At 48.7% G+C, this 27765-nt stretch overlaps 1 protein-coding gene across 1 annotated transcript in view; it reads left to right on the top strand.

Moving 5' to 3' along the window:
• LOC123990738 (afadin-like) overlaps window positions 1–27765 on the top strand; it is a 128253-nt gene that overhangs the window by 88598 nt on the left and 11890 nt on the right. Inside the window, exons 16-29 of the mRNA XM_046291559.1 lie at window positions 1255–1400; window positions 2689–2783; window positions 4532–4797; window positions 5065–5208; window positions 5539–5737; window positions 6041–6144; window positions 7743–7823; window positions 24069–24134; window positions 24559–24632; window positions 25522–25640; window positions 26095–26295; window positions 26855–26946; window positions 27331–27519; window positions 27714–27741. Coding sequence (XP_046147515.1) covers window positions 1255–1400; window positions 2689–2783; window positions 4532–4797; window positions 5065–5208; window positions 5539–5737; window positions 6041–6144; window positions 7743–7823; window positions 24069–24134; window positions 24559–24632; window positions 25522–25640; window positions 26095–26295; window positions 26855–26946; window positions 27331–27519; window positions 27714–27741 — 1804 coding nt within the window. The remainder of the gene's footprint in view (window positions 1–1254; window positions 1401–2688; window positions 2784–4531; window positions 4798–5064; window positions 5209–5538; window positions 5738–6040; window positions 6145–7742; window positions 7824–24068; window positions 24135–24558; window positions 24633–25521; window positions 25641–26094; window positions 26296–26854; window positions 26947–27330; window positions 27520–27713; window positions 27742–27765) is intronic.

Raw genomic sequence — 27765 nt, 5'->3', positions numbered from 1 at the left:
TCTCACTCAGTCTCGCCCTCTATCGTCTCGTCTCAGTCGAGCTTCCCTCAGTCCTCCATGCTTCTTTTCTCCATAGCAGAAACCAAAAACCCCTCAACCAAACAATCCCTTCTCCAACAGCCAAATAATCCCTTCTCCAACAGCTGGACTCTAAAACACCAACACAATAACCCTCATTCAGCCTTCAACCTGGAACATGTGGTACTAAAACCAACAACAAATCTCTGATTGTGGCAACATTGAAATAATTGTAATTTCCATGTGACCTCATGCTTTACTGCACTTCAGTGTGGATGAAAGACAAACCCCAACGTTCTTTTGCTTTTGTTGAATTTTCCCTTCTCCATTTTTAATTTTGTCTGTGGTTTGACATGGTTGTTCTTTTGGATGCGTTCTGTCCTGTGGCCGTTCTGAAGTGGGGGTGTTGTCGTTTCTTTGTGGGGATAGACGAGTGCGGAATACACACGGACCAGCGCTGGCCGAAACAAGTCGGGGAGGACCTTGTGTATCCCTTATTCTTTGTGTTAAGGGGACATTGACATTAGCTCATCACACAGACCAGACACTGGGCTCTAAAGCTTTAGCAGCCTGTTCAGTTTACTCCTGTTATCTCTGCTACATGTTAGAGGTGTTCAAGAACCGCATCACAGGCTAAAATACATGAGAACTGAGCTGAATGTCCATCCCAGGCCAGTATTTGTTTGTATACTGGTTGATGTGGAATGTGGTCCCCTTGCAGAGATGCAGTAGCTACTGCTAGAGGAAGTAGACCGCATTTATATCAGGACATGCAGGGAACTGCTCCACACAGAAGCTAGCAAGAAAATAAAAGTGGAATTACATTTCCTGTAGGCACTGTTCTAACAACAGTTTTCCCTAAATGGTTATGGTTCGGATTGGGGGAGGGTCAACTGATCTTAGATCTGTGCCTATTAGTTGTACAATATGTTTATTCAATATATTATTTGATATGACAAAGAGCCTGTTAATCCAGTAGTCTACTCTGCACAGCCCCCCCCTCCACAACTGACCTTCTGTAAGAGGCTATAACTGGGGGCCAGTGTCTGGTTCTGGACGTCTTGGATTTGGGTGGGGTAGGGTGGCAGGTGCACGAGTCTATCCCTTGAGTGCTGCTACTGCTCATGGCTGTGAGTCTGAGAAAGTCCCCCCTTCACCCCGTGTCTGTCTATACCTCCTCTCTGACCCCCTGCTCTCTCTCTCGGTCTGTCCTGCTCCTTGATTGGTGTATTTCAGAAGCAGAAGAACATTGCGGGGGCCCTGGCTTTCTGGATGGCCAATGCCTCAGAGCTGCTCAACTTCATCAAGCAGGACAAGGATCTGTCGCGCATCACACTGGACGCCCAGGATGTGCTGGCACACCTCGTCCAGATGGCCTTCAAGTGAGTGCCCCGACTTCCTCCCTACCCTCTGGCCCCGTCTCTTTCCTAACGCCTGGTCCTCTTCTCTCTGTAGTTCGATGCTCCTCCGTCTTCTTGGCCAGCCTCTTTAAATGCCCCGGTTTGTCTTCTTTCCACTCCTCTTTGCCCCATCATTCCCACTTCTTGTTCCTGTCCCTCTTCTGATCACTTCTCTGCCCCCCACTTTCTCACCCATGACCTGGAGACCAGGCTTTACCTTATCCTGCTCCCAGCTCTGTTTGTGTGCTAGTCACACGGTGCAGCAGCCCACACTACCCTGTCAATCCTGTGTATGTCATGTCTGAATGTACGCCATCAGGGCTAACTCAAACCACATGTGAGTAATAGTATGATTGGACAATTATTATGCTAATTCTAGATCAAAATGTGAAGTACTCTGCCATTGCTGGCATCGATTCTCCTGAGTGGAAAACAAAATATAGATTGTCTGCTGCCCATGGAAAAATGGCCCTCGTTCACAATGTCGTAGCTAGTGGTTAGCGGCCCATGCTAACTTCTGCCTGAGCTGTCCCATGAGCAATAAAAGTAGCCGAGGGACAGGGGGTTAAGCAAGATAATTGTGTTGCTTCAGCTCGGACCATGTAAGGATCTGGAGGAAGTCAATCTAGCCCTTGTCCGTACTGTTTCTGGAGTCTGTGTGTGGATGCAGGAACACAAAGGGGAGCTGTGAATATGTGGAATGTCTTGGGCCTGGCTTGTTGGCCAGGCTGGAGCAGGGCTGTATGGGCCTGGGGAAAGGTCCCAGTAAAAACCGTTTCCATGGCTCTCCCGTTCCCCTGTTCTGCTCACTGCTCCCTGGAATGGCTAGCTGAAACAACTGGTGCTTTGTCTTTTTCCCGGAGCAGAGCAGAGTGGCCGTGCCGGCCAGGCCAGACCACTGGTTCACTGTGGGATTCCCGAGGAAGTCCCGTTAGGGGTGTGTGTGTGCACGTTTCTGCATTCTTCTGTATATCTGTATTTTATGTGTGTGTGTTGCTCTCAGGACAAGTGTTGCTCTCAGGACAAGTGTTGCTCTCAGGACAAGTGTTGCTCTCAGGACAAGTGTTGCTCTCAGGACAAGTGTTGCTCTCAGGACAAGTGTTGCTCTCAGGACAAGTGTTGCTCTCAGGACAAGTGTTGCTCTCAGGACAAGGGAACGTATGTGTGTTTGACTTCGTGTAGGTGGACGTATATGCATTGTATGTGTCTTTTTGTTTATCCAGATAATGTGTGGACCGTACAGAACCAATGTGTTGTTGTGTTATCTCAGGTACCTGGTCCAGTGTCTGCAGTCTGACCTGAGTAACTACATGCCTGCCTTCCTGGACGACCCAGAGGAACAGAACAATCAAAGGCCCAACATAGGTGACTCCCCTCTGTTCATACACGGCGTGACACTCTTACTGTGTATATAACTGTGTATATATTAAACTCATCCTGTTACATTTGGAAACTCAGCAACAACAACAAAAAGTCCTCTTACTGTCAACTGTTTATTTTCAGCAAACTTATCATGTAAATATTTGTATGAACATAACAAGATTCAACAACTGAGACATAAACTGAACAAGTTCCACAGACATGTGACTAACAGAAATGGAATAATGTGTCCCTGAACAAAGGGGGGGGGGGGTTCAAAATTAAAAGTAACCGTCAGTATCTGTTGTGGCAACCAACTGCATTAAGTACTGCAGTGCATCTCCTCATGGACTGCACCAGATTTGCCAGTTGTTACCCCACTCTTCCACCAAGGCACCTGCAAGTTCCCGGGCATTTCTGGGGGGAATGGCCCTAGCCCTCACCCTCCAATCCAACAGGTCCCAGACGTGCTCAATGGGATTGAGATCTGGGCTCTTCGCTGGCCATGGTAGTCTTGCAGGAAATCATGCACAGAACGAGCAATATGGCTGGTGGCATTGTCATGCTGGGGGGTCATGTAAGGATGAGCCTGCAGGAAGGGTACCACATGAGGGAGGAGGATGTCTTCCCTGTAACGCACAGCATTGAGATACGCACAGCATTGAGATTGCCTGCAATGACAACAAGCTCAGTCCGATGATGCTGTGACACTGCCACAGACCATGATGAACCCTCCACCTCCAAATCGATCCCGCTCCAGAGTACAAGCCTCTATGTAACGCTCATTCCTTCCATCACGCGAATCCGACCATCACCCTTGGTGAGACAAAACCGCGACTGGTCAGTGAAGAGCACTTTTTGCCAGTCCTGTCTGGCCCAGCGACGGTGGGTTTGTGCCCATAGGCGACGTTGTTGTCGGTGATGTGTGTTGAGGACCTGCCTTACAACAGGCCTACAAGCCCTCTGTCCAGACACTCTCAGCCTATTGCGGACAGTCTGAGCACTGATGGAGGGATTGTGTGTTCCTGGTGTAAATCGGACAGTTGTTGTTGCCATTCTGTACCTGTCCCGCAGGTGTGATGTTTGGATGTACCGATCCTGTGCTGGTGTTGTTACATGTGGTCTGCCACTGCGAGGACGATCAGCTGTCCATCCAGTCTACCTGTAGCACTGTCTTAGGCGTCTCACAGTACGGACATTGCAATTTATTGCCCTGGCCACATCTGCAGTCCTCATGCCTCCTTGCAGCACGCCTAAGGCACGTTCACGCAGATGAGCAGGGACCCTGGGCATCTTTATTTTGGTGTTTTTTAGAGTCTGTAGAAAGGCCTCTTCAGTGTCCTAAGTTTTCATAACTGTGACCTTAAATGCCTACCATCTGTAAGCTGTTAGTGTCTTAAAGATCGTTCCGCAGGTGCATGTTCATTAATTGTTTATGGGTCATTGAACAAGCATGAGAAACAGTGTTTAAACCCTTTACAATGAAGATCTGTGAAGTTATTTGGATTTTTACGAATTATCTTTGAAAGACAGGGTCCTGAAAAAGGCATGTTTCTTTTTTGCAGTTTATTTACATTCACAGCTACACCGTATGTCACTCGGCTTGTTTCTTAAAGTGAGCCCTCTAGTGGGGACATAGTGTATAGAAATCAACTGAAACCTTGGTGGACTGGTTATTCACTAAGTACTCCAGCAGTAGTGGAAATGTAAAAAGACATTCCTCTTCCTCATCCTCCATCTCTCTCCCCACGTAGAGGATGTTTTGCACACCCTGACGGGCGCCATGTCGCTGCTGCGTCGTTGCCGTGTCAACGCGGCGCTGACCATCCAGCTGTTCTCCCAGCTCTTCCACTTCATCAACATGTGGCTGTTCAACAAGCTGGTGATGGAGGCCGACTCTGGACTGTGTTCACACTACTGGGGCGCCATCCTCCGGCAGCAGCTCAGCCACATCGAGGCCTGGGCAGAGAAACAGGGCCTGGAGCTGGCTGCTGACTGCCACCTCAGTCGCATCGTACAGGTATGATCCACCTATCTTTGTCCAGCATGGCACACCTGTTAGCTATGCACTGTTTTCCATATGGTGACTTACTGTAGGCAGGGCAGGCCCTTCCACCTCAGAAGAATGGTTTTTATTGAATACTTGTCAGCAGCTCTGGGTGATGCTTTAAGAGCTGTTGTTCCTATGGAAAGTTGTAGGGGAAGGACTTCAGCGTGGACAAAAGGTCACTATAAATGAAGTCCTTCTCTGTCATTAATTGTACTCTGTTCTGTTGTTCCTCCCCAGGCTACGACTCTCCTCACCATGGACAAGTACTCCATGCAAGACGTGCAGAACATCCACAACACCTGCTTCAAGCTGAACTCCCTGCAGCTCAACGCCCTCATGACCAACTACCACTGTGCTCCCGACGAGCCTTACATCCCCCCAGTAAGACATGACTACACGCTCCTCTATTCACGTGCGCAGTCACACTAGAGATACAATGAATGACTCTGAAGTGGAGAAATGGGGGTTTGAAGTATTGCTTAACACAAGTCTCCTCCCATAGTTGTAATGTGTTGGAGTTTGAGCTGTTATTTTGGGGTAAACATTAGCTAAGCTCACCGCTTGACTGATCTTCCTAGCTCCCTTTTCCAGTCCAGGTTGCTGTTTCTACTTTGTGGAATATTGAGGAAACAGTCAAAGGACTATTACACACATCCCTCTCCCCTGATGTAACTAAACCCCCATTGGTCCGTCTGGTGTCTCCCCCTATAGGAACTTATAGACCACGTGGTTGCCGTGGCGGAGAACACAGCAGATGAGCTGGCTCGTAGTGACGGCCGAGAGGTCCAGCTAGAGGAGGACCCTGACCTGCAGCTGCCCTTCCTGCTGCCCGAGGACGGCTACTCCTGCGACGTTGTGAGGAACATTCCCAACGGATTCCAGGAGTTCCTGGACCCCCTTTGTCAGAGAGGTACTTGTGTGGAGGAGGATACAAAAATACACTCTATTTCGGAATGTCACACCGGTTGTGTTCTGTCTGAACCTAAAGTTGTGAACCAATCAGAGGCTGGGCTGGCCTGTGTTTGTTTTGTTGACGCGTAGACAGTGGAATGTAATAGCTATGTAAGAGGAGACTGGAGAGCTGTTTGCTCCTGTCCTCATCAGAGTGTTTGAGAGAGATTCCAAGAGTTGTTCCTGCTGCCGTGTAAATGTAGTCTCAGATCTGTACTAAGTAGAAGAAGATAACTGTGATTTCCTCTCGTGTCCTGTGCAGGATTCTGTCGGCTAACCCCTCACCCGCGCTCCCCTGGGACCTGGACCATCCACTTTGAAGGAGTCGACTGCGACAGCCACTTCTCTGCAGACAACTCAGACCTGGTAGGTGTCCCTCCAACCGTTACAGCTTAGGACTATGCAGGACACCATTACATTGAGCTGCATGATCATGCACATTAGTGCCTGTTGGTCGTGACGCAGACATGTCCTTATACATTAGCCACCATATTACTAAGTAACGGAGAAGCACAGAGGAATGAATAGGCTGCTGCTTTTAGCTGTTTAGAACACTTGAATATTTCAATTACTCAACTTCTCTGTTTGTGGCTTAATGTTTTGGCATCACTTGTTTCCAACGATCGTATGGAAAACGTTAATGTCCCATGCTGCTGTCATGCAATCACCGTTCTGCCCTACTCTACTTAACACTAACAGACACACACACACACACACTTCCTCCTGCTCGATTTCAATCAACACCAATTACACCACAGAGGCCAATAAGTGACCAGAGAGCTCTGGAACAGCAGTAAATGATACCCTTCTCACCTTAATCACACAAAAAAAAGAAATTACACTGCTTCCTGTATAATTGCCCTGTTTTTTTTCCCCCCCAGCTCTCCTTTTTCATGCTTCAAACCTCAGCTCAGGGTTGGCATTAGCCCCAGCCCCCACACTAGTAAAGGGACCGGGGAGAGGAGGAGGGCGCCCAAACCGCTTAAGCACCGCTGAGGTTTTGATTAATGGCCTCTTGGTCGTGTGCCAGGCAGGGCGACCTCGGCACCCCGCCTCATGTTTCCACCGCATTGCTCCAGAATCACTACTCTAGTGTTCCATAGAGTCCCGCTGTTAGCAGCCATTACAGGGTTAATAAGACACACAGAGACACAGGGGATCCCCAAGGACAACAACGGGTAGGTTTCCCTGATCACTAGTCCAGACAGGAGGTGTTACTGTAGCTAGCCTAGTGCAGTCAGACTTTTGTCATCCTAAAAACTATTTCTCTCTGGAGATTCTCTCGCTGGCAGGTGTTGTTTGAGTTAAGAGTTAGTGTCTTACTGCAGAATATCTGTTGTCTGAATGAATGTTTTCTTTACTCATTGTAGCCAGCTGAACCCTGCATCACCATTGCCCTGCCCTCTAGCACTTGGTGAAATCACTCCAATGGCATTCAGAAAGACTTGTTCTACACCACATCACACGATGAGAAATGCCACCAGATCCCTGTTACTTAATGTGGCTTTGTATCCACTCTCTGTCTCTGAACTATGTGGCTGTACAGCATAGCTCAGCAGATGAGAGAAGAGTTGTTTGTGTCTTTGGGGCTGTTGAGTCTCAATGTGTTCAGTGCCATGGGGACGAGAGGCAGTCTGTGTGGAACGCCCTGCCCTCTCCCTCTCTCCCCACCCTGCTCCCAGGCAGCCCTCTTTTTAAACGTTCCCATTGAGATCCTCTGGAGCCAAGCGCATGTGGCTTTCATTCTTGACTCCTCTCCAGCCCCCGCCATTTCTCATTGCGGTCGCCCCAACCCAGCTCTCTCTCTGTATGACGACCCTGCTCTGCGCCTATCCCTCTGCTCCCTCATCCAGCTCCTCATTCTGCCTGAGAAACGTCCAGGAGAGAGCTCCCAGCTCTGAGAGCCCTGTAGAAGCACATTTTTCCTAAGCTAACGCTCTCTAAGCTGTGTCCTCTCGTTGCAGCAAATGCGGAAGGAACCGGAAGTTGTGACGGTCACCCTGAAGAAGCACAATGGCATGGGCCTCAGCATTGTGGCTGCCAAGGTAAGACATCTTTCAATCCTTTCCTTTCATTATTGATAAGGTTTTTGTCGATACCCACTAGTGCTCCTGGAAGAGGTTTGTGACTTCCTGGCTGGAAGGGAAGTGTTATGTGAGTGATGTGAATTACACAGATTCAATGAAGAAATAACCCAGAAGCATTTGTTGCGTCCATGCTCAAGCAGACTTGATGACTACTGCCTGGTGAACACATAAATAATCCTAAATAAGCCCTTCTCTCAATCGTTGTCAAGAACCTGCCTGAAGGTGTCCTCATTTTCAGTTCAACAACATTGCCGGTGGAACATGCTGTTTCTAACAGTGTTGGTGTGGATTGATGTAAGAGCCTTAGGTTGTACTGGGTTCTCTTCTGTGGTTGTTTACTGCATTAGTCTGCCGTAACTCCGGATAATGGTGTGTGTGTGTGTGTGTGTGTGTGTGTGTGTGTGTGTGTGTGTGTGTGTGTGTGTGTGTGTGTGTGTGTGTGTGTGTGTGTGTGTGTGTGTGTGTGTGTGTGTGTGTGTGTGTGTGTGTGTGTGTGTAAAAAGTGACCGTCATGTTTCAGCTGGCACCATTATAGCCCCTGTATGTCCACCAGATGCCGTATACGTTTTGCCGGATGTCTAGTCCGCATTTTTGCTACTTGACGCACATGTGCTTCGCAAGGCTGCAGAAAGGTTTGCAGCCTGGAGGAGAAGGTCATTTTGCCTGTCGCTGGGCTCTCTGCCCTGTTCCATTAAAGCACTGACTTTTACCGGGGACTCCATGCAAAAAATGTTGCTGGTCAGTTGAATGTGAAATAATTAGCTGGAAAGGGGAAGCTAGGCTAACTAGCCAAGTGGTTAGCTTTGTAGTTTGTACCACCATGCGGTAAAGCACATCACAGCCTAGTGCAACATCCCCAATGCCGCGTTGCGGACTACTCCATTGGCAATGATTTTGACGCGTCTGGTGGACATGAGGCTTTAGAGGAATGAGAGTCTGAGAAGAAGGGGGACTGATGGTGTGGGGGGAGGATGGATGGTGGGGGGTGGATGGTGTGGGGGGGTGGAGGATGAGTGGGGGGCGAATAGAGTGGCCTCCCTGAACTGTTTATTTTCAAAGCATAGTTTTTGTATTTGAGGAGGTGGGGGCCACACCCTCTGTTTTTACTGCTATTTTCAACCTGAGGTGGTGTGAGGAAGGGAGGGAGAAAGATCGAGAGAGGTGGGGAGAGAGAGCAGAGGGAGGGGAAAATGGGAGGGGAGGACAGGAGACAGAAGGAAGGCATGAGTCCGTGGCAGACTGGAGAAGCGAAGGAATGAGAGGGGGAGAGCGAGAGGAGAGTAATTTGCCCAGTGCAGAACACAGCTGGGTAGTGCTCTGAAAGGTTACCCAAACTGTTGCAGAGTAGTGAGTGGCTAACGCTGGCGGACTGTTTACTTAAGTCTGTAAATGGTATTTCCTACTCTGGCTGGCTGCTGATTATTTGTCATATGGCGTCCTACAGTAGAATGTAGTGTGGACCTCTTTCTTTCTCCCACTGCGCCACACCTAGTATCTCCTCCTTCGCTAGCTGTTTTGTTTTGGTCTCTGACTGGTCTCTGTGATTATTACACCAGTACATCTGAGCTGTGATCTGCTCCTCCTTGTGGACTTTTAATTGAGCCTGAGCACGAGCCAGTTCTAGCCGAGCGGGAACTATCTACCTACACCATGTGGTTCTCTGTGGTCGGAAAGAAGGACGAGTCGGTGAGGCGCTCTCTCTCTGTCTCTCTCTCTGTCTCTCTCTGTGTTAAATACAGGTGTGACTGTGTGTGGGTGGAGGGGGTGTGTAGCCGTTTTGTCAGAAGAGGGGGTTGAGGATGGGAAGACACAGGTAATAGACCTCCAGTATGTGCTGCTGTTCCACTTGCTCAGTGTTCTCTACTGCTGTAAACTTCACACAGTCTTTCATAATTCACACCTGTAGAGTTTTCTCTAATCAAGTATTCTTTTGGGTTTAAATTCCATCTTTTGCAGGGTTTCTCATTCAAAATGTATACTTTCTCTTTTGCCAGAAACTCAGACCAAATAAGCCTCCAGCTCACACCAGTTCATCATATTGCTGTGACCCACTATGTAAGGAACCTAGGACGGTTCTCTACTGAGCTATTTTGGGCTATCCAGCTGCTCTACTGCTGCTATCTGAAGACCACACAGTTAATGATTGTCAAGGCGATGCAGGCACACAGGCCAGAACTTCATCTCTGGAACAAGAGCTTGATTTGCTTAACTTTTGTCCCCTTGATTCTGCTATGACAGGCCTAGTTTTGTTTACTCCAGGCTGTTATGCTGCAGATGTTCACCTAAAGGGTTTCGTGGGGACAGAATGTTGGGTTCCAAATGAGGAAGAACAGGGGGATATCCTGACCCTCTCTCTCCACTCCACCTCACAGGGGAGTCCTGCTGCTCATTGTCCAGCATTTCCCCACACTGACGACAACCCAAGGCCTGGGGAAGCTATTCTGATTAATCTTTCCCCAATCTGGAGGTAGACAGACTGGCCCTCGAACTTAAGACGTTCTCATTCCTTTCGGTGCTTTTTAAATATTATATAAGTTGGCTTGTTTGTCTGTTTGCTAGTCTGTTTGTTTGTTTTGTAGATGTTGAGACGATAGTGATGGAACAGTAGTGTAGATGCAGCTATACAATGATTAGCTGGTAGAGTACAAACTCTATGGTCTCCCTCCAGTAGAGCGCTGTAGCAGCAGTAACAATGGGAGGATGTGCTCTGAGCTCGCGGGGCTGTGTTTCCTGCTGCTGGTTAGCTCACTGGCTGGCTGTGTATGAGACGGGACTCTGAGCATTAGCTTACAAGTGTGTGTGTGTGCTTCTCAGAATGTGGTTGCACTGGTCACTCACTGCCTGCCAGTCCTGCCCTGGGGCACAGCAAGAGCTACAACATGTAGCTCTACAGTAGTCTATATTTCCTGGGTGGGTTCTACAGCATGTACTCAACTGAATGACAGTGGTTGCTAAGAACATGGCAAAACCCAGTTGTGGGTTCCCAGCTAATGATCACTCCCCTTTTTCCTTTGCCATTCGTTCCCTGTGACAAATGGAATGTTTAGTTCAATGCCCAGTGAGTTCACTGTTCCAATTGCCCTTCTGTCAATCGCACGTTGTTTGGGGTGAAGTTGTACACGGTGACGCACACATTATCACTGGCAATTTAACACTTGGCCTTGTTGCCTCCCTAACCAAAGATCTAATCATCTAACCTCTATGGGAGCCATGCTCGTGTCGAGACAGTTTGCCACTTTGAATCCTGGCGCCTAGTATAATTTGACAGCACTCTCATTTGCCCATATAGAACTGCCTCATACTGTCAGTTAGGATTGGGGTGGATGCTCACATTTGTGACAGCACTCATTCCATGTTTGACTGCAACTGCCGGGATTAGGAGCAGGTACTGAGAGAGGGAGTGTCTAATTTAAGGCAACAGATATATGACCACCACGTAGTGTTGGCGGAATGGAAGGAAAAGCTGCTAGAGGTTTAATCATACTGTTCTCTAGGTATTCTCCTCTCCATGCGGTTAGTAGTGTGTCCAGAGGACCAGACATCTAGTCTCCCTCTCCATAATTGTCCCTCTTCAATCTGTGGAGCGTTGGTTCCAATGATTTGTGAGTGTGAGTGTGAGCGCGTGCATTTGACCATGTTGGGCGTGGTTCTTATCAGACTGACATAGAGCACATCTGGCTTGAGTTAGCCCCCGAATGGTCCCTCGTTCCCACCGCTCTGTGAACTACTGTTTTTATGACTTCATTAGATCAGTGAGCCTGCCGTGCGTGTGTCCTTGTCTACAGCCTTGCAGCTTTTAGACAGACTGTCAGACAGAGGCAGAAGTTATTAAACAACAAAATGAAAGACTTGAATAGCAAATGAGGAATGAGCGAGAGATGGATTGTACTCTCCAGGGAAATATCCCAATTCCCCCGTTCTACGCCAGAGCCCCATCTGCCTCTGTCAAGACTGAAGAGCCTGTTTAATAGAAAACCACATGAAGAGCCTAGCAGCCTCCTTTAACCATCGCACACCTCAGACAGAGGGGCGAAGACACCGATCTGTGTGGTCTCCACTAAACCAAGCAAGCCCTACACACACACACACACACACACACACAACAGAGGGAAGCGTACTGGAATTATTTAGACCGCAGGCAGATGTCAAGACGTCAGATTAGTGTGGTGCCTAAGTGTGTCTGTATCCTGTTCATCTGGAGTTGCATAGTGTGCCCAGTGTGACGATCGCACTGTCTGACACACTTCTTATCAGATTCAAGGACACATTCTCTCTGCTTAATTCGCTGTCATCACAGACGGAATGTTCCATCTTGAGAAATAAAGATAAGAACAGAGATGAGAGAGAAAAATAAGTCTGTTTTGTGAGATGATATTATGCTGCTAGTTCCTTTCTCCTTCTTTCTCCAGTCAAATGATGTTGCGTAGCCTGAAATAATGTGTATGGATGGATGGAGCTGTTCACGTCTCACTATGGAGCTCAGCTTAAATACCAAAGAGCTGTGGACAAATTGACTTGTGTGTGTATTATAGTAAACTTCCTCAGGACTCCAGTCCACTGCACTCGACTTGGTGTGATTAACTGTTCTTTCCTGTGCTAAACCCAAAGGCAGGAAACTGCATATCATGGTATGATTTTATGTCCTCTAGGAGTCTGGTTTAAGATATGCACACTCACACACAGTATGAATGCCGCCTCAGTGTGAAGGGACAGACAGACAGTAGTTGTGTGACAGGATGTCTTTGCTCTAATTTCCTATAAAGCAGATCTGGGTTACAGGGCAATTCCCTGGGCAGGAAGACTCATTGCAGGGCAGGTCGGGAGAGCTGTTTGTTTGTGACACAGTACATTTGACTGAAGTAAAAAAGTAAACATAAAATACATTTGGACTGCTTTAGTGGGCTCCCTTCCTGAATCTACATTTTTCTGCAGTCAGCTAGTTTGTGAAAAACTTAACAGTTCTCAATTAAAGTAGTAAAACTTAATTTAGATTTTGTAAAAGCAAAAGCACACATTGTGATAAAGCAGATCTATATTTTGTGGCAGTGCGTCCTCTCTTCTAATTGGTTAAAACAATAAATTAACTGAAGTTGAACTGAGTTTACAGTGAGGTGTGATATGTGTCTGGGTAGTGCTAGCTTTGTGTGAGTGTCTGGGCAGTGCTAGCTTTGTGTGAGTGTCTGGGCAGTGCTAGCTTTGTGTGAGTGTCTGGGCAGTGCTAGCTTTGTGTGAGTGTCTGGGCAGTGCTAGCTTTGTGTGTGAGTGTCTGGGCAGTGCTAGCTTTGTGTGTGAGTGTCTGGGCAGTGCTAGCTTTGTGTGTGAGTGTCTGGGCAGTGCTAGCTTTGTGTGAGTGTCTGGGCAGTGCTAGCTTTGTGTGTGAGTGTCTGGGCAGTGCTAGCTTTGTGTGAGTTTCTGGGCAGTGCTAGCTTTGTGTGAGTGTCTGGGCAGTGCGAGCTTTGTGTGAGTGTCTGGGCAGTGCTAGCTTTGTGTGTGTTTCTGGGCAGTGCTAGCTTTGTGTGTGTGTGTGTGTGTGTGTCTGGGCAGTGCTAACTTTGTGTGTGTGTCTCTGGGCAGTGCTAGCTTTGTGTGTGTGTGTCTCTGGGCAGTGCTAGCTTTGTGTGTGTGTGTGTGTCTCTGGGCAGTGCTAGCTTTGTGTGTGTGTGTGTCTGTGCTCTGTGTGTGTGTGTCTCTGGGCAGTGCTAGCTGTGTGTGTGTGTGTGTCTCTGGGCAGTGCTAGCTTTGTGTGTGTGTGTCTCTGGGCAGTGTGTGTGTGTGTCTGGGCAGTGTGTTTGTGTGTGTGTGTCTCTGGGCAGTGCTAGCTTTGTGTGTGTGTGTGTGTGTGTGTGTGTGTGTGTGTGTGTGTGTGTGTGTGTGTGTGTGTGTGTGTGTGTGTGTGTGTGTGTGTGTGTGGGTGTGTGTGTGTGTGTGTGTGTGTCTGGGCAGTGTGTGTGTGTGTGTCTCTGGGCAGTGTGTGTGTGTCTCTGGGCAGTGTGTGTGTGTGTGTCTCTGGGCAGTGTGTGTGTGTGTGTCTCTGGGCAGTGTGTGTGTGTGTGTCTCTGGGCAGTGTGTGTGTGTGTGTCTCTGGGCAGTGTGTGTGTGTGTGTCTCTGGGCAGTGTGTGTGTGTGTGTGTGTCTCTGGGCAGTGCTAGCTTTGTGTGTGTGTGTCTCTGGGCAGTGTGTGTGTGTGTCTCTGGCCAGTGTGTGTGTGTGTCTCTGGCCAGTGTGTGTGTGTGTCTCTGGGCAGTGCTAGCTGTGTGTGTCTCTGGGCAGTGCTAGCTGTGTGTGTCTCTGGGCAGTGCTAGCTGTGTGTGTGTGTCTCTGGGCAGTGCTAGCTGTGTGTGTGTGTCTCTGGGCAGTGCTAGCTGTGTGTGTCTCTGGGCAGTGCTAGCTGTGTGTGTGTGTGTGTGTGTGTGTGTGGTGTGTGTCTGTGTGTGTGTGTGTGCTGCTAGCTGTGTCTCTGGGCAGTGCTAGCTGTGTGTGTCTCTGGGCAGTGCTAGCTGTGTGTGTCTCTGGGCAGAGCTAGCTGTGTGTGTCTCTGGGCAGTGCTAGCTGTGTGTGTCTCTGGGCAGTGCTAGCTGTGTGTGTCTCTGGGCAGTGCTAGCTGCTAGCTGTGTCTCTGGGCAGTGCTAGCTGCTAGCTGTGTCTCTGGGCAGTGCTAGCTGTGTGTGTGTGTGTGTCTCTGGGCAGTGCTAGCTGTGTGTGTGTGTGTGTCTCTGGGCAGTGCTAGCTGTGTGTGTGTGTGTCTCTGGGCAGTGCTAGCTGTGTGTGTGTGTGTCTCTGGGCAGTGCTAGCTGTGTGTGTGTGTGTCTCTGGGCAGTGCTAGCTGTGTGTGTGTGTGTCTCTGGGCAGTGCTAGCTGTGTGTGTGTGTGTCTCTGGGCAGTGCTAGCTTTGTGTGTGTGTGTCTCTGGGCAGTGCTAGCTTTGTGTGTGTGTGTCTCTGGGCAGTGCTAGCTTTGTGTGTGTGTGTCTCTGGGCAGTGCTAGCTTTGTGTGTGTGTGTGTGTGTGTGTGTGTGTGTCTCTGGGCAGTGCTAGCTTTGTGTGTGTGTGTGTGTGTCTCTGGGCAGTGCTAGCTGTGTGTGTCTCTGGGCAGTGCTAGCTGCTAGCTGTGTGTGTGTCTCTGGGCAGTGCTAGCTGCTAGCTGTGTGTGTGTCTCTGGGCAGTGCTAGCTGCTAGGTGTGTGTGTGTGTCTCTGGGCAGTGCTAGCTGCTGCTGCTGTGTGTGTGTGTGTGTCTCTGGGCAGTGCTAGCTGTGTGCTGTGTGTGTGTGTCTCTGGGCAGTGCTAGCTGTGTGTGTCTCTGGGCAGTGCAGCTGCTAGCTGTGTGTGTGTGTGTGTGTCTCTGGGCAGTGCTAGCTGTGTGTGTGTGTGTGTCTGGGCAGTGCTAGCTGTGTGTGTGTGTGTCTCTGGGCAGTGCTAGCTGTGTGTGTGTGTGTGTCTCTGGGCAGTGCTAGCTGTTGTGTGTGTGTGTGTGTGTCTCTGGGCAGTGCTAGCTTTGTGTGTGTGTGTCTCTGGGCAGTGCTAGCTTTGTGTGTGTGTCTCTGGGCAGTGCTAGCTTTGTGTGTGTGTGTCTCTGGGCAGTGCTAGCTTTGTGTGTGTGTGTGTCTCTGGGCAGTGCTAGCTTTGTGTGTGTGTGTCTCTGGGCAGTGCTAGCTTTGTGTGTGTGTGTCTCTGGGCAGTGCTAGCTTTGTGTGTGTGTGTCTCTGGGCAGTGCTAGCTTTGTGTGTGTGTGTGTGTCTCTGGGCAGTGCTAGCTGTGTGTGTGTGTGTGTGTCTCTGGGCAGTGCTAGCTGTGTGTGTGTGTGTCTCTGGGCAGTGCTAGCTGTGTGTGTGTGTGTGTGTGTGTGTGTGTGTGTGTGTGTGTGTGTGTGTGTGTGTGTGTGTGTGTGTGTGTGTGTGTGTGTGTGTGTGTGTGTGTGTGTGTGTGTGTGTGTGTGTGTGTGTGTGTGTGTGTGTGTCTTTGTGTCTGGGCAGTTGTGTGTGTGTCTTTGTGTGTGTGTGTGTGTCTTTGTGTGTGTGTGTGTGTGTCTTTGTGTGTGTGTGTGTGTCTTTGTGTGTGTGTGTGTGTCTCTGTGTGTGTGTGTGTGTCTTTGTGTGTGTGTGTGTGTCTTTGTGTGTGTGTGTGTGTGTGTGTGTGTCTCTGGGCAGTGCTAGCTTTGTGTGTGTGTGTGTGTCTCTGGGCAGTGCTAGCTTTGTGTGTGTGTGTGTGTCTCTGGGCAGTGCTAGCTTTGTGTGTGTGTGTGTGTCTCTGGGCAGTGCTAGCTTTGTGTGTGTGTGTGTGTCTCTGGGCAGTGCTAGCTTTGTGTGTGTGTGTCTCTGGGCGTGTGTGTGTGTGTGTGTGTGTGTCTTTGTGTGTGTGTGTGTGTGTGTGTGTGTGTCTTTGTGTGTGTGTGTGTGTCTTTGTGTGTGTGTGTCTGTGTGTGTGTGTCTCTGGGCAGTGCTAGCTTTGTGTGTGTGTCTCTGGGCAGTGCTAGCTTTGTGTGTGTGTGTGTGTGTGTGTGTGGGCAGTGCTAGCTTTGTGTGTGTGTGTGTGTGTGTGTGTGTGTGTGCACACATTGTGATAAAGTGATCTATATTTTGTGTGTGTGTGTGGTTAAAACAATAAATTAACTGTTGAACTGTGTGTGTGATATGTGTCTGGGCAGTGCTGGTGTGTGTGTGTCTCTGGGCAGTGCTAGCTGTGTGTGTGTGTGTCTCTGGGCAGTGCTAGCTTTGTGTGTGTGTGTGTGCTAGCTTTGTGAGTGTGTCTCTGGGCAGTGCTAGCTTTGTGTGTGTGTGTCTCTGGGCAGTGCTAGCTTTGTGTGTGTGTGTGTGTCTGGGCAGTGCTAGCTTTGTGTGTGTGTGTGTCTGTGGGCAGTGTGTTTGTGTGTGTGTGTGTGTGTGTGTGTTTGTGTGTGTGTGTCTCTGGGCAGTGCTAGCTTGTGTGTGTGTGTGTCTCTGGGCAGTGCTAGTTTGTGTGTGTGTGTGTCTCTGGGCAGTGCTAGAATTGTGTGTGTGTCTCTGGGCAGTGCTGTGTGTGTGTGTGTCTCTGGGCAGTGCTAGAATTGTGTGTGTGTGTGTCTCTGGGCAGTGCTAGCTTTGTGTGTGTGTGTGTCTCTGGGCAGTGCTAGAATTGTGTGTGTGTGTGTCTCTGGGCAGTGCTAGCTTTGTGTGTGTGTGTGTGTGTCTCTGGGCAGTGCTAGCTTTGTGTGTGTGTGTGTGTGTGTCTCTGGGCAGTGCTAGCTTTGTGTGTGTGTGTGTGTGTGTCTCTGGGCAGTGCTAGCTTTGTGTGTGTGTGTGTGTGTCTCTGGGCAGTGCTAGCTTTGTGTGTGTGTGTCTCTGGGCAGTGCTAGCTTTGTGAAGGTGTGTGGTGGCGGCTGTGCTAGGTGTGTGTGAGATGAAGTACTCTCTGTCCTTACTGGACCCTACCACGTCAGTGTGAGCGTGCTCAGCCTCAGGTCATAACACCTGGTAAACTAATCACAAACTACAAAGGAGAGGGTCATTTCCCCTGCTCACCCTGTGTTGTTGACCAGTTACTTAAGAGTGATTCAGTCACTTGTTAGTCCACACATTCAAAGGCTTCAGTGTCTGTCCGAAAAACAGCTCTTGTAGTAAGTACAATTGTGGAGTAAAAAGTTAACAGAAGCGTAACATTGAAATGGACAGCGAGGCACTTCATCCAAAAAGTGTTGTGATACTGCAGCTCCCTATTAAATTTCTTCATAGAAATTAAGTTCATGATAATCAGATGTTTTTGGGCATAGATCTTTCCTCTGAACATGCTGTCTACAGAGTTGTTCTGGAGCCACATGCGCCGAGGTTGAACATGCTGTCTACAGTGTTGTTCTGGAGCCACATGCGCCGAGGTTGAACATGCTGTCTACAGTGTTGTTCTGGAGCCACATGCGCCGAGGTTGAACATGCTGTCTACAGTGTTGTTCTGGAGCCACATGCGCCGAGGTTGAACATGCTGTCTACAGTGTTGTTCTGGAGCCACATGCGCCGAGGTTGAACATGCTGTCTACAGTGTTGTTCTGGAGCCACATGCGCCGAGGTTGAACATGCTGTCTACAGTGTTGTTCTGGAGCCACATGCGCCGAGGTTGAACATGCTGTCTACAGAGTTGTTCTGGAGCCACATGCGCCGAGGTTGAACATGCTGTCTACAGAGTTGTTCTGGAGCCACATGCGCCGAGGTTGAACATGCTGTCTACAGTGTTGTTCTAGAGCCACATGCGCTGAGACTTGACTAGACATGTTACAGCTATATAATACTCTGCAATTGTCTCCTTTGAGGCATTCAGCCCCCCCAGCTGTCTGACTCCAATCACAGGTGTGATGTGTGCCACACTTAGTCCACATAGACACAAATCTCCTCTTGGCATCGGGCGAGGCGTGCAGCATGACTGCGAATCGACACATTTAACACCCTTCTCCGACAATGTGTTCATTAAAAACAGTGTTGTAGCTAGCTACACATGTTCATTCTGTCAGGAGGCGAAAGAAACACCAGGTTAGGGGAGGTGGTGGCTAGCGGAGTAGGACACCTGGTTAGATGAGGTGCTGGCTAGCGGAGTAGAACACCTGGTTAGATGAGGTGCTGGCTTAGGGTTAGAGGTGCTGGCTAAGTAGAACACCTGGTTAGGGGAGGTGGCTAGTGGTTAGGGCTAGCGGAGTAGAACACCTGGTTAGGGGAGGTGCTGGCTAGCGGAGTAGAACACCTGGTTAGATGAGGTGCTGGCTAGCGGAGTAGAACACCTGGTTAGATGAGGTGCTGGCTAGCGGAGTAGAACACCTGGTTAGAACACACCTGGTTAGGGGAGGTGCTGGTTAGAACACCTGAGTGGCTGGCTGCGGAGTAGAACACCTGGTTAGGGGAGGTGCTGGCTAGCGGAGTAGAACACCTGGTTAGGGGAGGTGCTGGCTAGCGGAGTAGGACACCTGGTTAGATGAGGTGCTGGCTAGCGGAGTAGAACACCTGGTTAGGGGAGGTGCTGGCTAGCGGAGTAGAACACCTGGTTAGGGGAGGTGCTGGCTAGCGGAGTAGAACACCTGGTTAGGGAGGTGCTGGCTACACACCTGGTTAGGCTGGCTAGCGGAGTAGGTGCTGGCTAGCGGAGTAGAACACCTGGATGAGGTGCTGGCTAGCGGAGTAGAACACCTGGTTAGAGTAGAACACCTGGTTAGATGAGGTGCTGGCTAGCGGAGTAGGACACCTGGTTAGATGAGGTGCTGGCTAGCGGAGTAGAACACCTGGTTAGGGGAGGTGCTGGCTAGCGGAGTAGAACACCTGGTTAGGGGAGGTGCTGGCTAGCGGAGTAGGACACCTGGAGTAGGACACCTGGTTAGGGAGGTGCTGGCTAGCTGGCACCTGGTTAGGGGAGGTGCTGGCTAGCGGAGTAGAACACCTGGTTAGGGGAGGTGCTGGCTAGCGGAGTAGGACACCTGGTTAGGGGAGGTGCTGGCTAGCGGAGTAGGACACCTGGTTAGGGGAGGTGCTGGCTAGCAGAGTAGAACACCTGGTTAGACGAGGTGCTGGCTGGCGGAGTAGAACATTTGAAAAAGAAATGGAGAGCCACACACTCTAGGAGTTCAGATGTAATAATTGAATAAAGCTGGTTATTAGACTATTAAATGATGTCTGACCTCCTAGGGCTCCTTTTTCATGCTTTCTGTCAACTCCACCATTAGTGTCAACTTCCTCTCCTTTACTAGAATAAATCTAGTTAGGTCTATATGTGTTTTAGGTCCGCAGGAAGTGGTTTTAGTGACATGGGTGAGATACGTGTTGGATGAATGGGGATTATAACACCTTTAGGCAGGTATGAATCCAATTTGTAAGTCGCTCTGGATAAGAGCGTCTGCTAAATGACTTAAATGTAAATGTAATACTACCCTGTATTCTGCTACACTAGCCAGCAGTATACTAAAAAACAGTAGCAATTAGAGCTCTCATTAAAGCACTGCAGAGTTGTATTAATGGGCTTTATAGACCTTTGTTTCATGCTGTGCTAACTGAGCCTATGAACTTGGTGTGTGTGTTTTGGGCTGAGCAGCCGAGGCGGGGTACATTAGCCCTCCTGCTGTGTCGGTCTATGACTACTACCTTACAGGGTTGTGGATTCCATGAAACACCGCCTCCCTCTCGGTCTTTGGGTTAGAGCTCCTATTTCCCTCACATCTCTCCTTGATGTAAAAGGCCTTCATCTAGAACATTACTCATACTCTACTAGTCTACATGTTTCTGTGGTAACAGAAGCTCTGACATGTTTGGGAGATCAGGTAGCACCTAGTTATGGCTTTAGATTGGACACCTGAAAGAACACAAGTACCATTTGGGTTTTTGGTGACTTAATGACGTCGTCGTGTCGGTAACAACAACCCATGTGGCGTTGCATCTCACACACACACACACACATTTCCAGGTTTGTTTCTTCCCCGTGGCAGTATAGATGAAACTGACAGCCTGGGTTTCTCACTTGCCCAAATGTGAGCTATGATAAGATTTCTGTCTTGTAGGACAACAAACCTGAATCTGTATCAGCCTGGTAGAGGGCCAGTAGTCCTCATGTGGGTAAGGGGACACCTTTTCCTCCTGTTCCCCCCCTAAGTGATGGGGACCATTATGTCCCCCGGGGAGGACGGGAGGCCCTCTGGAATGTCCCCCTCTGGGCTTAGGTGACACCCCTCTAGGTGTCACCCAGCACCAAGTGACAGCACTGGTGATAAGACACAGATTAGTGACTACCACAACAGTGCCAGACTGAACATAGTGACTACCACAACAGTGCCAGACTGAACATAGTGACTACCACAACAGTGCCAGACTGAACATAGTGACTACCACAACAGTGCCAGACTGAACATAGTGACTACCACAACAGTGCCAGACTGAACATAGACTGTGCCAGAACATAGTGACTACCACAACAGTGCCAGACTGAACATAGTGACTACCACAACAGTGCCAGACTGAACATAGTGACTACCACAACAGTGCCAGACTGAACATAGTGACTACCACAACAGTGCCAGACTGAACATAGTGACTACCACAACAGTGCCAGACTGAACATAGTGACTACCACAACAGTGCCAGACTGAACATAGTGATGTCTTCAATGTATCTGCTGCTGGTTTAGTTGACTCTTCTCTCTATTCAAGGGTTTTAGGTCTGGTGGTTTTCATATTCTTGGCTCATTCTTGTTTATCTGATGCTCTGTGGTGGTGGTTGTGCTATATTAGAACAATTGTATGGTGCAATAGATATAAAGTGACATGGACATCAAGGTGGGGAGGAGAGGGGGGTATAATGTAGAGTAAATGGCTCGGCTTTCTCAGGCAGATTCTGTGTCTGCCTCTCCGCTACTGTGGCTGAACCCTACTCTGGGCTCCCATACCCACAGATCCCCTCGGTCTCTCTCTGTCCATATTCTCTCTGTCTCGCCCTCTTTAGTCTTCAGATCCTCTGTCTTTACATTGTTTTCGTTGGCATTCAAACGTAAAGCATCACATATAAGGAGTGTGGTAGTTGACTCCTCAACGGTTTATATTTCAGTGGTTGTTTTGGCAGATCTTCACAACAGATCATCAAACACTTTGAGGAATAAAGTCAGCAGGCGACCGCCCAAACCTCTCCCGTAGCTTTAGTGTCGACCACCAGCCTTTCTCAGCCGATCACCACACACTAGCATTAAAACAACAGTGTGTCGCATCCACGGCAGCCCTCGCGTGAGACGTGCCAGGGGCCCACACATGGGTGGCTTTTACTGGTAAAGCCGTCCAATCCCGGTTCTCGTGTTTGACTTGTATATTATTGGCACCGCCAGCTGGAGTCAGTCTCTACCCACAGCCCCCTGCTGATCTCTGTTAAGGGTCCATACCCCTCCTTTAATGTCGCTTCCAAAGACTCGTGGCCCAGCGTCAAGAGGTATTAGTGCTCAGACTGGAATGTTGATACTGTAAATACAGGGTCTTATCGTGAGTCACTACACTTGAGTAGGAGCATAAATTGGTGTTGTGGTGAGGTGTTGAACTGGTGCTGTGGAGGAGAAGGACCACCAGGCTGGCTATGCTGTGTGGCGGTATCTATCTGCTGCACAGTGGAATGTGTTGTTGACCGTTGAGGACGAGGGCTGGGATCTCCCTCTCCTCTGGCTGCTGTCTCTCTGGCTTGTCATATTCCTCCGCTCCAAGATGCTATGGTTTGTCTAGAGAAAAACACCTGTTCTGTTTTCTCTCTCCCATTGCTTCTCAACACACATTCTCACAAAAACATGTTATTTTTTTATTTAACCTTTATTTAACAAGGCAAGTCCGTTTAGAACAAATTCTTGCTTACAATGACTGCCTACCCCGGCCACACCCTAACCTGGACGATGCTGGGCCAATTATCCGCAGCCCTATGGGACTCCCAATCACGGCTGGTTGTGACACAGCCTGCAATCGAACCAGGGTCTGTAGTGACACCTCTAGCACTGAGATGCAGTGCCTTAGACCGCTGCACCACTCGGGAGCCCAACATGTTTCTAAAGGTTTTGTACTGTACTGGTGGCTCATCAGAAGAGGTCAGGACTGTGTGTTATAGGTCTACATGTGGATGCAGGTGACAGTGTAAAGCAGTTTCATTGCTTTATAACGGAAGCTTGTACTAATTCCCTTGAATTCATGAAGGAGTTAATGTTCAACTTCAGAGATGAACCGTTTGTTCTCAGTAACACTAATAGTGTCTGGTGGCCAAGTGCTCTGTCAAGTTAATTTGATGCTGTTCCATGGGTTCCTTCAGGCAAGCATGATGTTGAATTGTCGATCTTGAATGGGCTAAAGAGCAATTGTTCAGTGGAGTTCTGGAGTTACAAAGTAGGAGTAAAGTCTGTATCTACTATCTAGCCTGCTATGTTTGTACAGGTGAAAGCTATTTTTAGAGTGGTCTGGTATTATTGGGCCATAGCTCCATGTAAACTGTTCTCTCGTGTTATTTTGAAATGGAATGATATTAAACCGAACAGAACAAGTACTATCCCAGGCAGCTCAATGTGATCTCTACCTGATCTTCCCTAAATATTACAGCTGGCTCTGGCCAGGCCATCAGCAATGGGAAAATACTTTTTCATCAAAATACAATTTTTAGTCCACTCTTTCTAAAACGCTTACGCTCAGGGATTCTCCCACACTATTCTTGTATTTGAATAGTTTGTGGAATGATTTAAGCGGTATTAACTGGTATGGTGATTTGAGGCCTTGTTGAAGTTTTAGTTAGGCCAGAGGGATGGGGGAACCACTCATTATAGGGTTTCCCGGTCTTTCAAATGTGATGACGCTTAAAGGGAACCTAAACTTGCTGAAGTGGCTAGTCAAAACAGATGACACGTATCATGTCAAAACAGCAGATGACACGTATCATGTCAAAACAGCAGATGACACGTATCATGTCAAAACAGCAGATGACACGTATCATGTCAAAACAGCAGATGACACAAAAAAACAGCAGATGGCACGTATCATGTCAAAACAGCAGATGGCACGTATCATGTCAAAACAGCAGATGACACGTGTCAAAACAGCAGATGACATGTCAAAAACAGCAGATGACAGATGACACGTATCATGTCAAAACAGCAGATGACACGTATCATGTCAAAACAGCAGATGACACGTATCATGTCAAAACAGCAGATGGCACGTATCATGTCAAAACAGCAGATGACACGTATCATGTCAAAACAGCAGATGACACGTATCATGTCAAAACAGCAGATGACACGTATCATGTCAAAACAGCAGATGACACGTATCATGTCAAAACAGCAGATGGCACGTATCATGTCAACCCTCGTTTGGCCTTGTCTCATGTAGCGTCATTATTTACCATGTTTTGTTGATACTTCTGTCAACAGTGCTGATTGATTCTAAGTTGTCCTGCTCTCAGGCTCTCTAGATTCCAGATGAATAGTTTCATTTAGCTGTCAGTTCACTGCAGACAGATGCCTCCAGACAGTGCTACAGTAGCTGTGATTTGAGTGATGTGCTATAACCCTAAATGGTCTGTGATGCTGTTAACAATGTTTCACCAGTCCAGTAGGCCAGCTGATCAGCAGCTGTGCCACAGTAGCATGTGTCACAATAGACAACTGGGGCCAAGTGTCCCAGCCAGACCTTCTTTATGTCCAAGTGTTCTGTCTGTCTCCTTGGCCTGTGTACTGAATGTTCTCCTCGGTCTTCCTCCAGGGTGCTGGGCAGGACAAGCTCGGGATCTACATCAAGTCTGTTGTGAAGGGAGGCGCGGCTGACATGGTGAGTGTTTTAGATCAACGACTACATCCTGTATTCAGAACGACCTAATCTAGTATGTCAATTGTGAAGTATTTTGGCTGTAATGTCTTTTTTTGTTATATGTTGGACCTCAGTCAGACCAGCTGTCTCTATTGGTGTTGGCTAATGGGTGTCCTAATAAATCTACTCCAATCAAAAATCTAGACTGACTCACAACAATGACTTTCAATGTGTGTACTGCTGCTATTATACAACCTGTCTCTTCTTCCCTCACCCTCTTTCTCTGCGTGTCCGTGTGTCTGCGTGTCCGTGTGTCTGCGTGTCCGTGTGTCTGCGTGTCCGTGTGTCTGCGTGTCCGTGTGTCTGCGTGTCCGTGTGTCTGCGTGTCCGTGTGTCTGCGTGTCCGTGTGTCTGCGTGTGTGTGTGTCTGCGTGTGTGTGTGTAGGACGGGCGTCTGGCTGCAGGGGACCAGCTGCTGAGTGTGGACGGCCGCAGCCTGGTGGGCCTCTCCCAGGAGAGGTAATGCCTCAGAAATATTTCTGGCCTGCCTTGCCCCGGGTCACTCCACAACACTACTTGGCCCTTGTGTACAGATTGGGTTTAGGATTGACGCAAGACATGTAATGTCCTGCTGTTGTCCTTATAACGCACTGAAGAGAACCCAAGATAGGGAACATCAAGGCCAAGTTGATACAAAGAGCCATTTCAATAGAAGCCAGTCACACCATGGAACTAAATTGGCTCAATCACGTTGAACGAGCAGAGACTTATCTACAGTGCACTGACTTACAATGACCTCCACGATGTTTATGTTGGGTCTAATAGTAATGAATAGCTTATCCTTGGTCCACGCCTCTCACAGATTAATCCTTTATACACTTTCAAACACCCACAACCTTTTTGTCTGTGTGCCTTTGGTTTCCAAATGCCCAAACAGTTGAAACTCAGTGCTCAATCGCTAACATTCTGTTTTCAAAGAGTTGATTTGAACTTTTAAAATCTAATAGCCATGTTGAAATGAAAGCATTACACTCTATCTGCTCTTCAGCTGAGAATCTGTTCCAACTCTTGGATTTGTTGGTTGCTTTGAGAAGTTATTGTGTGTAGGTGTTTGCCAGTGATTAACCACAAGGCCTTGAGCTCCAAACAGACAGTCTAAAACTGTGAGGAAATGAATTTCTAAATGCTATTGCATATGGGGAATGTTTTAAAGCCATTCCTGATCAAGTTATGTCAACTCCTTGTCTGCCAATGAAAGTCTCATAAACATCTGTACTTGGTACTACCGTGATGAAAAACAACAACTTTGGCATATTTGTTTTGATCTGTTACATTCAATCATCTCTCCATTCTAATCTATTCTGATTGAGTCCCAGGAATATTTGTGATGTCCTCGTTCTCTTGTCAGGGCTGCGGAGTTGATGACGAGGACAGGCTCTGTGGTGACACTGGAGGTGGCCAAACAGGGAGCCATCTACCACGGCCTGGCCACGCTCCTCAACCAGCCTTCTCCTATGATGCCCAGAGGTACGGGTCTGCTCTGCTAGGGCAATGGTGGTGTCTGAAAATTCCCCTATTGTCCCCTATATAGTGTACGACTGGCCCACAGGGTACCATTCCAGATGTAGACAATGTCCCTTCTTGTTGTCATGGTCTACAGTCAGTGTTACCACACTAGCATAATCAGGGTTTGTGGCTTGGCTCTGGCAATCCCCCTCCCCCCAATCAGTCACACACAATTAAACTTAGCAGTTGTCATTAGGGCTCAAAATTCCATTGAAATGTCAGAAGCCAAAGTCTGAGTTTTGTTTTCAACATCCAGCGTATAGACTTCTGTGGTAATAGAGAGACAGTTGTAGTTTGAGGTGCTGGCTGTTAGTGTGTGCTGTGAACATGACTGCAGATAGTTTAGGGTGTCCATTGTGCATGAACTGTCTGCTGTGGTTGGCTCATTAATCCTTAATCTCTCTCTCCCTCTCAGCGTCGCAAGGAGGGCGTGACAAGAATGGTAAACTGAGACCAAAGAGCGAAGGCTTTGAACTGTACAACAACTCGGTCCAGAACGGCTCTCCAGAGAGCCCCCAGGCCGACTGGCAGGCCTACCCAGAACCAAGGAAGATGAGCGGGGAGGAAAGGCTACTGAAGAACCGGGCCGACCACCGCTCCAGCCCCAACGTGGCCAGTGAGTAGATCGAAGGGGTGATAGAGGGACATTTATTAGGCTTGTTGTGACATACTGTACATGTCCGGAGGGCAGTGCTACCCAACCCTGTTCCTGGGGACTTGTGCCAGTGTGTCTTGATTAGGAGATTATTTTAGTGTCGGGCGGGAACAAAAGCCTCCAAACCCCATAGCAAGAGATGGTGAACGGTGCTCACTGAGGTGCAGTATGTGGTGTGACCACTGGGGTACAGTATGTGGTGTGACCACTGGGGTACAGTATGGTGTGTGACCACTGGGGTACAGTATGGTGTGTGACCACTGGGGTACAGTATGGTGTGTGACCACTGGGGTACAGTATGGTGTGTGACCACTGGGGTACAGTATGGTGTGTGACCACTGGGGTACAGTATGGTGTGTGACCACTGGGGTACAGTATGGTGTGTGACCACTGGGGTACAGTATGGTGTGTGACCACTGGGGTACAGTATGGTGTGTGACCACTGGGGTACAGTATGGTGTGTGTGACCACTGAGTTTGCCTCTGCTCAGCTCTGACTCCATGGCGTTTTCCTCCTCCAGACCAGAGCCAGAGTCCGGGAGGGAAGGCCGTCTACACACGAGGACCTGGGACCAAGATCACCTCTGTCTCCACGGGCAACCTGTGTGTTGACGTGAGTAAACACAGCAGCAACAGCAGCCAGAGGAATGTCTCTCTGAGGAGAAATTTCACTCGGTCTGAGTTATGAGACCACACCAAGACATTACCAGTCTCACCACTGGACAGGTCAGAGTAGGACAGGTCAGAGTAGGACAGGGCTGAAGTCCATCATGCAGAGACCGTACAGTATTGTGTTATTTCCTGTTTTTAAACCTGTTTTTCTCAGCACTCAAAACTGTCATGAGTCATGAGTCATTGGTGGTAAAAACCGAAAGCACCTTAATGTATGGTTTGAACTAACACAATTCCTTCTCTGAGACCACAAGAACGATAGTCTTGATCTCTTAGACAACTGTAATGTCTGGTTAAATAGTAGTCCCTTTTTCCTTGTCTATAGGACGAGCCCTCTCCTCCTCATCCGGAGGCCTATCCTATTCCCACTCAGACCTACCCCAGGGAATACTTCACCATCCCAGCCTCCAAGTCTACGAACCGGATGGACTCGGCCCCAGGACAGATATACGCTGACGACAGGGGTCCTCCCGGCCCCATGGAAGACCACCACCACAACAGCATAGCTATGCAGGTGTGCACACTGTGACATCACTCCAGGAGCAAAGGAATCGTACAGAAATGTTTTCTCTGAATAGCCTCCCTCAGAGTATATACTATGAAAAGCGTGTTAATTTATTAAGGAATTAGGTATATACAGTTGGGAAAGTGTTGTGCTGCTCTTGCACTGTGTTAATGTGTGTGTGACTGCCGTGTCTGTCCTCTCAGCGGGTGGACCACTCTCAGGAGGAGCTGTGTGACCTCCCAGGGGGGCTACCCT

The sequence above is a fragment of the Oncorhynchus gorbuscha genome, linkage group LG12 (genome assembly GCF_021184085.1).
Source record: "Oncorhynchus gorbuscha isolate QuinsamMale2020 ecotype Even-year linkage group LG12, OgorEven_v1.0, whole genome shotgun sequence".
Lineage (NCBI taxonomy): Eukaryota > Metazoa > Chordata > Actinopteri > Salmoniformes > Salmonidae > Oncorhynchus > Oncorhynchus gorbuscha.
Note: the sequence above shows the minus strand (reverse complement) of the source record. Positions and strands in the feature narration are given on the sequence as shown.